At 44.3% G+C, this 10,197-nt stretch overlaps 1 protein-coding gene across 4 annotated transcripts in view; it reads right to left on the bottom strand.

Annotated features, from left to right (window-relative positions):
• Positions 1-2,570: 2,570 nt before the first annotated feature.
• KRIT1 (KRIT1 ankyrin repeat containing) overlaps positions 2,571-10,197 on the bottom strand; it is a 47,930-nt gene continuing 40,303 nt past the window's right edge. Inside the window, exon 18 of one of the 4 annotated variants that reach the window (XM_074945938.1) lies at positions 2,571-2,684. In XM_074945938.1, coding sequence (XP_074802039.1) covers positions 2,640-2,684 — 45 coding nt within the window. In that variant the 3' untranslated portion in view covers positions 2,571-2,639. Of the gene's footprint in view, positions 2,685-8,147; positions 10,086-10,197 lie in introns of those variants that run through there. The other 3 variants (XM_074945939.1, XM_074945937.1, XM_074945940.1) reach the window with 3 other exon arrangements.

Here is a 10,197-nt window from a genome sequence, read left to right as displayed (position 1 = left end):
TGTTAGAATATCCCATAGCTCAGTAGTTAGAGCAGTCTCCTGGTAGACTTCTGTTCAGTTTCCTTCCCCCGCCCCTTCCAGGTGGAGGGGGCAACAGCACTTGTTTTTGCCACATCCTAGGTGGGTGCTCTAACCACTGGATTAAAAGTCATCAGGTCAGCACTTCCACCTCCTCTGTGTGTAAAGCAAGGCAGAAACCTAACTAATTCTCACAAGAATCTACTTAGGTGCCTAAGCCACCTGACTATAGGAGAGGGGTTCCTGTTTGTGGATCACTAGCAGAGATAGGCACCTTGGATTTAGGTGCCTAACAGAATAAGAGGAGAGAAGTTAACGACACACCCCTATTGTCAGCATTTTCCATTGGCTAGTTTAGGGGATGCCCAACCTAGCATGCTAGCTTTTGTGGATTGCTGTCTAAAGTGCTTTCTCTCCCCATTCATTTTATAGGAGCCTCGGTGCCTAACTCAGGCTTTGTGTATTGCAGTGTTGTTCCTGTGATTTCCTAGGCTATGTCTACACTAGAAACTTCAAAGTGCTGCCGCGGAAGCGCTCCCACAGCAGCACTTTGAAGTGTGAGTATGGTCACGAGTGAGCACTGGGAGAGAGCTCTCCCAGCGCTCCTGGTAATCTACTTCCACAAGGGGAACAGCTCAGAGGGCTGGGAGTGTGGCTCCCAGCGCTCAGAGCCTGTCCACAGTAGCACTTTAAAGCGCTCAAACTTGCTGCGCTCAGGGGGGTGATTTTTCACACCCTTGAGCCAGCAAGTTAGAGCACTATAAAACGTAAGTGTAGACAAGCCCCTAGGCACGCCTAAGTCCCTTTGTGAATCTAGCTCTGAGAACATTTAGATATAACATATTACTCCTGACAATACATTGTTTTTAAAATTAGTCTGGTCCTATTCTCCTAATGCAGTCAAAACTCCCATAAGAGCAGCTGCTAGATGAATCACAGTTCTCTAGTTAATATCTTACTTGATTTACATTTTTATGATAAATGGGGTATAGTTTTGGAAAGGGCTGATTTATTCCAGCATTTAGTGCTTTCAGGAACACACAAAGTACAATATTCTAGTGAAGGCCATGTGCCACCCTCATTCCACAGGTGATGCTCCCACTGAGTCACACAAATTAGACATCCAGGGAAACTATTTAGTCATCTCATAAATTTGGTGGAGGCTAGCACAGGCTTGTTCCCCAAAGTAACTATTCAAAGGCTTTGTTGGGTTAGCACTGAATGACCAGGCGTGAGGCCATAGGCACCGACTTATCCAGATCCTAGGGAGTACTTAACCCCTGCTGTGCCCCAGGCCTGCCCCCACTCCACCCCGTCCTCCAAGCCCTTCTCCCTCCTCTTCCTGACCCTGCTCTTCCTCCTCTTCCCAGCACCTCCTGCACTCAGCAGAACAGCTGATCATGGGGGCGGGAGGTGCTGGGGGGAAGGCGCTGGGAAGAGCCTACTGGCAGGGCTGCCAACAGACACTGGGGATGGGAGGCGCTGACCCTCAGGGCTGCCAGAGGCGCTGAGCACCCATCATTTTTTTCCATGGGTGCTCCCAGAGTGGAGCACCCACGAAGTCAGTGCATATGGGACAGGGTCTTTCACAGCCGGACAGTGCTCCTTGCAGGGGTGCTGAGACCCATTTAGCCAAACTGCATGGCGAGCAAGCACTTCAAGCCAGGCGGTCACCCCGAGTTCTAGCACCTGGCTCCCTGTCAGCCGCTGCGCCTGCTTTACCCTGCAAACTCCCTTTCAGTGTGTCACGTCAGCCCACACCGCTCCGAGTGCTGCCCTCCTGCCCCGCCCCCGCCAGCAGACCGCACCCAACGCTCCCTAGCCGCCCAGCCACGGACCACGGGCCACGCGCGGGGCCGTTCAACAGCCCGCTCCCAACCCCGGGCCCGAGCCTCCAACCAGGCGGAGGAGAGGCTACGCCTGGGTCCCGCTAGCCCAGGCGGCGCGCGGCCTGACGGGCCACGAAGGGGGGGGGGGGGCGGTGCGCAGCTGGGGACACACCCTCCTCCGGCGGCGGCCGCAGCGGCCGCTCAGACGCGGCATCCAGTTGCCATGACAACGGGAAAAGACACTCGCTGGAGAGGGGAAAGACGGTCCGGCGCAGCCGAGTCTAGCGCATGCGCACAGCGGCGCCGCTGAACTTCAGCCTGCAGGCCCGGGGGTGACGGCTGGGTCGGGGAGCCAAGCGGGGGCGAGCACAAGAGCGGGGTGGGGGGCGGATCCCTCCGAGGTTTCCCTCTGCCGTGAGCCGCTGTATGGGAGGGGAGGGACTGTCCCGCCACAAAACAAAATCCAGCCCCTTGTAATTGATAGTTTGCAGACTCGGGGAACCCAGAAGGAGCACGCTGGCTGTCAGTCACATTGCGGCGGCGGGTGAGCGCGGACACCTTTGGGAAGGGCCCCTGTAGCGCCAGCCCCAGGTGAGGTGAAGCAGGGAGCAAGGGCAGAGCCGCTTTTCGCGAGAAAATCCTTGTGGGCTGTCTGCGCACGAACAGGGGTTGCAAAGCCAGTGGAGTAGGAGGTGGAAGAGAAGTTGCTGAGTAGAGAGCTCATTTATTTACGTAAAATAACGAAGAGACGAGACATGCATTTAAAGGTGTTCGGGTATTTCCTTTTTCAGTTCAGGCGGCATCCTCTTTCTCACCAGAGCTTCCTCCGTCAGCTGGCTGGAAAAAAAGTGACATTCACACACCTTTTGTCCAGATTTTCCGTGAAAGTTGCAAAATTATTTTTTTCCACCCAGCTTCCTCTTGTGTTACTGCTCACAGCAGTAAGGACTGCTAAGAAGGAAATTGAAATTCTTGTGGATTTGGTAGTTAGATAGGCTGGCCAGACAGCAAGTGTGAAAAATCTGGACGGGGGAGGGGGGTAATAAGAGCCTAGAAAGAAAAAGCCCCAAATATCAGGACTGTCCCTATAAAATGGGAACATCTGGTCACCCTATAGTTAGAACATTCAAAATATTTCACAGGAGGGCTGCAAGTTCCCAAGCCATCATAGGGCCTAATCACATCAGCCACACTATCAGAGGCTCGTTCACCTGCACATCTACCAGTGTGATATATGCCATCATGTGGCAGCAATGCCCCTCTGCCATGTACATTGGCCAAACTGGACAGTCTCTACGTAAAAGAATAAATGGACACAAAACAGACCTCAAGAATTATAACATTCAAAAACCAGTCAGAGAACACTTCAATCTCTTTGGTCACTCGATTACAGACCTAAAAGTGGCAATTCTTCAACAAAAAAAATTCAAAAACAGACTCCAATGAGAGACTGCTGAATTGAAATTAATTTGCAAACTGGATACAATTAACTTAGGCTTGAATAAAGACTGGGGGTGGATGGGTCATTACACAAAGTAAAACTATTTCCCCATGTTTATTCCTCCCCCCTTCCCCCCCCTCAGATGTTCTTGTCAACTGCTGAAATGGCCCACCTTGATTATCACTACAAAAGGTCCCACCCACCCCACCCCCCGCTCTCCTGCTGGTAACAGCTCACCTTACCTGATCACTCTCATTACAGTGTGTATGGTAACACCCATTGTTTCATGTTCTCTGTGTATATAAATCTCCCCACTGTATTTTCCACTGAATGCATCCGATACAGTGAGCTGTAGCTCACAAAAGCTTATGCTCAAATAAATTTGTTAGTCCCTAAGGTGCCACAAGTCCTCCTTTTCTTTTAGTGTAAGGCATGTTTTCCAGACTTCAGATCATTCTTGTAACACTTAAGAATCTTTTAAGTTTATCTACATCCTTTTTGAAATGTGGATACAAGAACTGGTCACAGCATTCCTATTGTAGTCTTACTCGTGCTGTATGCAGAGGCAATACTACCACCTTATTTCTACTAGTCATTTCTCTGGTTACATATCCAAGGATCACATTAGTCTTCCTGGCCACAGCTGTAAGGATAAGGCCTTTTCCTGTAGCCATATTTTAAGGTCTGAGGCCTTTGTCTGCAGCCATGAGCCAGGAAGCAGAAAGTCACATCCTCACATTCCATCTAAATTACATTAAAACAATGTACTATTGGGCTGTTAAGAAGGCGATCCTGTCCTAATAGTACCCATCACCACCAGATAAAGAAACAGATCTTAAAATGGTTAAAGAAAACTTTGTTTGATGGCATTCTGTGTAGCAAGAAATCATTTATCAACAAGTTGTGGTTGTGAAGTCCCTACTTCTTTATTGTTTTGCCTTTATGGTCTCTAATTCTCTATTGTTTACCTGTATGGTCTCTGTCTGGTTCTTTGATTGTTTCTGTCTGTTGCATAACTAATTTTGCTAGAAGAAAAGGAATACTTGTGGCACCTTAGAGACTAACCAATTTATTTGAGCATAAGCTTTCGTGAGCTACAGCTCACTTCATCGGATGCATACTGTGGAAAGTGTAGAAGATCTTTTTATACACACAAAGCATGAAAAAATATCTCCCCCCACCCCACTCTCCTGCTGGTAATAGCTTATCTAAAGTGATCACTCTCCTTACAATGTGTATGATAATCAAGTTGGGCCATTTCCAGCACAAATCCAGGTTTTCTCCTTTTCTTTTTGCGAATACAGACTAACACGGCTGTTACTCTGAAACCTAATTTTGCTAGGTGTAAATCAATTAAGGTGTGGGGTATGATTGATTAAAAATGGTTTTACAAAATGTTAGGATTGGTTAGAAAATTGTTTAGTAAAATGATTGGTTAAGGTACAGCTAAGCAGGGCTCAAGTTTCACTATATAAACTGGGGCCCAAAAGGAGGTTCTTTGGAACCAACTCCGGACACATCCCCAAGATCAGAGCTACCAGACCTCAATCCTCTGCTAATCCATGCAGAAGCTGGAGTTCCCCAGCTGACCTGATCCTGACTGGCCATCAAGAAAAGTTTAACTGCCTTATTGGAAGGGGTAAGTATTGCATGCTTAGAGTGTGCATTCTGTTTCGGTGATTGTTAATAAATAGAGGTTAAGTAGGATATTACTGTGTAAGGTTTTTTAACTGGTAAAAGACTCCGCAAACCCACAGAATGTAAGGTTATGCCTGAGCCCACAGAAGGGTAAGGGTGGGTGCCTAAATTAAGAGGGTTACACCTTGAGCCCACAAAAGGGTAAAGCTGGGTGCCCTAGAGCGTAAGGTTATGTCCTGAGCCCTAGGAACAGGGAAAGGATGGATGCCTAAATTAAGAGGGTTACACCTTGAGCCCTAGGAACTGGGTAAAGGTGGGTGCTCCTAAAGTGTGTGAGTAACACAGAATTTTGTGCGGGTAACACAGCATTGTAGTTGGAGTTCATGTTCAGCTGGTTATCCATCATGACCCCTAAAGTCCTTTGCAGAGTCACTGATTTCCAGGATACAGTTCCCCTTCCTGTAAGTGTAATCATCATTTTTTGTTCCGAGATGCATGATCTTGCATTTGACTGTATTAAAATATGTGGTGTTTGAATAAACCCAGTTCAGTATGTGATTAATTACTCTCTCTAACTGACCTCTTATTATTTACCTCTCCACCAATCTGATTCATCTGCAAACTTCACCAATAATTATATATTTCTTCCAGATCATTGATAAAGATATTGGATATCATTATTATTTATTACATGTATTACCATAGTGCCTAGGAGACCTACTCATGGACCAAGGCTCCACTGTGTTGTACAAACACAGAACAGAAAGATTGTAAGGCAAAAATCATCTAAGTATAAAACAAGACACAACAGATAAGGTATAGATAGAAGGGGAGTACTAGTAAACAATGAGACAATACTGACCAGCATGATAAGCAGTGGTGTCTGCACACTAGCAGTCTGATCATAGGCAAGCATCAAGAGATGATAGATAGAGTGGGGATTAGCTGTAAAGGACCTTAAAAGTGAATACAAACCGCAATGCAGACAGGAAGCCAGTGGAACAATTCAAACCGATGGGCTAGAAAAGTGATCTTTGCAGCAGCATTCTGATTGCACATGAGAGAAGCAAGATTACACATTTGTCAAGGCCAGAGAGAAGATGTTGCAGTAACTGAGATGCAAGATGATGAGAGTTTGGACAAGAGTTTTAGCTGCATGCGTGGATGGAGTGGGGTCCCGCTGAGGGATCAGTTCTGGGTCCAGTTCTGTTCAATATCTTCATCAATAATTTAGATAAGGCATAGAGAGTACACTTATAAAATTCGTAGATGATACCAAGCTGGGAGGGGTTGCAAGAGCTTTGAAGGATAGGATTAAAATTTAAAATGATCTGGACAATCTGGAGAAATGGTCTGAAATAAATAGGATGAAATTCAGTAAGGACAAATGCAAAATACTCCACTCAGGAAGGAACCATCAGTTGCACACATACAAAATGGAAAATGACTGCCTAACAAGAAGTACTGCGGAAAGGGATCTGGGGGTCATAGCAGATCACAAGCTAAATATGAGTCAAAAGTGTAACACTGTTGCAAAAAAAGCAAACATCGTTCTGGGATGTTGTAGTGGGGTGGCTGCCCCACTCCTATACTAGAGGGGGCTCCAGCAGGCCAGAGAGGCTGTGCAGGTGGGTGGCCAATCAGAGGCTGAGTAAGAGAGAGACAATCAGCCCTATATAAAGGCTGCCCTGGAAGGGAGCAGGGAGTCTCTCCCAGGCCTTCAGAGGGTGAAGGTTCGTCCCCTGTGCAAGGGGACTAGCACCAGGGACAGCGCAGTGCAGCACAGGCAAGGGGAGCAGAAGGAACTCCAACCCGGTATCTGCCAGGCTGCAGGCCCTGAGGGAAGGGCCAGGCCGGTGCAAAGGGGACGAAGGGGAAGTGACCCAGGGAGAGAGGCAGACAAGGGGAGAGAAGGAGGGCAGAAAGGCTGCCGCCAAAGGGTCCCTGGGTCGGGACCCAGAGTAGAGGGTGGGCCTGGGTCCCCCCCTTGCACATACACCCAGCCATTGAATGTGGTGATAATGGACTGCACTGGATCCCTGGCAAAAGGGGTCAGACTTTGGGGTGTGGTTGGCCGCTGTGGCTGGGCGAAGTGAAAGACTGCTGATAACCCACCCCCCCATAAGGGGGTGAACGAGGACTAGGGGGCACTGCCGGAGGGCAGTGTCTTGAAGAGGATGCCGCAAGAAGGGAGCAATCTGGGTCCAGGCGCCAAGAGAGGGCAAGAGATGGACGGGACACCACCAGTGGAGGGCGCTCCACACTGGACTGAACTAATTCCCTGACGAGTCAGCAGGAGGCCCTGCGGTGGTGAGTCCCAATCCCGTCACAGATGTATTACCAGGAGTGTTGTAAGCAAGACATGAGAAGTAATTCTTCCACTCTACCCCACGCTGATTAGGTCTCAGTTGGAGTATTGTGTCCAGTTCTGGGTGCCATACTTCAGGAAAGAAGTGGACAAATTGGAAAAAATCTAGAGGAGAGCAACAAAAATGATTAAAGATCTAGAAAACATGACCTATGAGGGAAGATTGAAAAAACTGGGTTTGTTTAGTCTGGAGAAGAGAAGACAGAGGGAACATGATAACAATTCTCAAGTACATAAAAGGTTGTTACAAGGAGGAAGGAGAAAAAACATTCCCCTTAGCCTCTAAGGACAGGACAAGAAGCAATGGGCTTAAATTGCAGCAAGGGTGGTTTAGGTTGGACATTAGGAAAAAACTTCCTGTCAGTGTAGTTAAGCACTGGAATAAATTGCCCAGGGAGGTTGTGGAATCTCCATCATTGGAGATTTTTAAGAGCAGGTTAGACAAACACTTGTCAGGAATGGTCTAGATAATACTTAGTCCTGCCATGAGTGCAGGGGACTGGACTAAATGACTTCTCACTGTCCCCTCCAGTCCTACGATTCTATTATAGGAAATAGCATAACTGCTAATCTGTTTGTATAGTTACACTGTATTACAGATGACCAGAGGAAGGCTCCCAAACAATTTATGAAATACGACAAATAGTGGCAGAATCTAGTTCTCTGGAAATAGCATGTGTTGTGTTAAGTTACTCAATATTTATTTAGAAAGAAAAATGCATCTTTCATATTGGCCAAGTTTACTACCTTTTAAATATCCCAGCCATTTTTGCAAACAAGCAATTTATTAGACATAATATATAGCAGTAAGGTTTATTAATTTTATTGTTAAATATGCAACTAGACACTTATTTGTATATACAGTTTGTAACATTATACACTTCTAGTTTTCTAACAAGTGCTTGTTATAAAAAAGGATATTCTGATATTAAAGCCAAGTGATAGCTGTGCATTAATTTAGCATCTGCTGTACTATTCACTTCTGATAAAAGGCAATACAATCAATCTAGGAAGATTTACAAGTAACTGCATGCCAATGAAGCTCACGTTGCTTAGGTATGGCTTTAAAGAAAATTCTATAGTACAGACTTTTTCCTGCATGCATTTTTAAAAAATTGCCCACAGAGTACTTTATAGTTCGTTAAAATGTACTGATTTTGGGTTTCAGAGATGTTTGAATGCAAAGATGAAAGTACTGCAAAGTGCTACAGTGCCTGGCATTGAATTGTTTAACTTTCATTTTAGAGGCAAGTGCAAATATTTAACTTTACCACAAAATATTACGCGTGGTTTTAGCCACACAATTCCCATTAAAGTCAGTGGGAGATGAAGTTAAAACCCTATAGCACCCCCTTGAAAGTTCAGAGGTTAGTATAACAGGGTAGTAGTTTGTGGTACAAAGATATATTTCAGACTCCATTTGATGATTTAAAATGTTCATACCATACTGTTCATAAAAATAAACCTAATATATATATAATAGGAAGATTAAAATGTTGTAGTTTTACTTTAATTACTGTCATGTTAAGCAAATGTACATTTGCTTGTGTAGGGCAGATTCTGACAACCTCAAAGGCTATCAGAAACTGTCCCTAAGTCTCTTTAAAATTATAGTTTCCAGACTTCTTAAATATTATGAAAAGAAAACAATTATTCCATCATATTCTATTAACAAGATCATATTAGGGCCTCCACCTGCTCCCACTGACACTAATTAGAGCAGAATCGAATCCTCTATGGAGTAAACAGCTCTATGGATGCCCAGTTTCTATCTCTACACTGTAAATCCCCAATCCTGCAAATCCTCCACTCTATGGCGTCCCAACAAAGTCATGTAAGACATGAGCACGAAAACTCAATTAATGGAAACAACTCAAGTCCCTACTACACAAAGTATTACTCAGTCAAACCTGTTGCAATCCAGTAACTAAACTTAATATAAATTTGTTGGAATCCAGTAATTTTTTCGTAAGCAGTAATTATGTAAGCAGGGTATTGCATTGCAAAGTAATAATCCACTAGTTTCAAAACATTAAATATGCTAAACATTTAACCTGCTCCTGAAAAGATTTAAAAATGTATTTCCTGATAGCTGTCCTGAGGCAATATTCTAAAATAATACTGGCACATAAGAAAAAAAATTAAACTTGACATTAAATCAAGTCTTAACTATAAAATGTATTGAACATCAAACTAAAAACACACAGAGAAACTGACAGGATCACTCACGGAATCCTACAGTCTTCTAATAGAGGTGGAGAAGAATTTTACTCAATGTATCTGGGAATACCTTTGGCATTCTTAAGAGAGCAGGTTGCCTATTAAAGGTTGTTACTTGTACAGGTTTCATTGCATTCTACAGCATCACAAGTAGATTAATAACAGGTATATTAGGGATTGGATTAAGGCACTTTGAATCTTCCAAAATCTGTTAGGAACAAGAGCATACTTTATTTTATATTTTAATCTCAATATCTTTCTTCTTGTGGTTTAGCTCAAAAATTAGAATAGCTTATATTGAAGAAAATCTCTTTATAAAAATAGATGTTATATACTTTTTAAAAAAATAACCCATGCAGCTTCTGTACAAAGTCTATACAAATTTCACAACATATTTCATTCTGAGAAACTTTCATGCACATGAAAGGCTTCTATTTTAATTAAAACAAAGTTACTTTTGTTTAATCACAAAATACTGTTGCATAATCACTGTCCATCGCTGTCATTCATTTCGTTCAGTAGACATTAACTGGCTGTTTAATTTCATCAGCAGTTTTACGACAAGACCTGCCTACATATAGGGGAAAAAATGAAAAAGTTATATCCGGGGTTTCCAGTTATCATATAAAACCCACACAGCCTACTTAATTATATGGTAAACAAATTTATTCACCTCTGTTGCT

Source organism: Natator depressus, chromosome 2, assembly GCF_965152275.1.
Source record: "Natator depressus isolate rNatDep1 chromosome 2, rNatDep2.hap1, whole genome shotgun sequence".
Taxonomy (NCBI): Eukaryota; Metazoa; Chordata; order Testudines; family Cheloniidae; genus Natator; species Natator depressus.
Note: the sequence above shows the minus strand (reverse complement) of the source record. Positions and strands in the feature narration are given on the sequence as shown.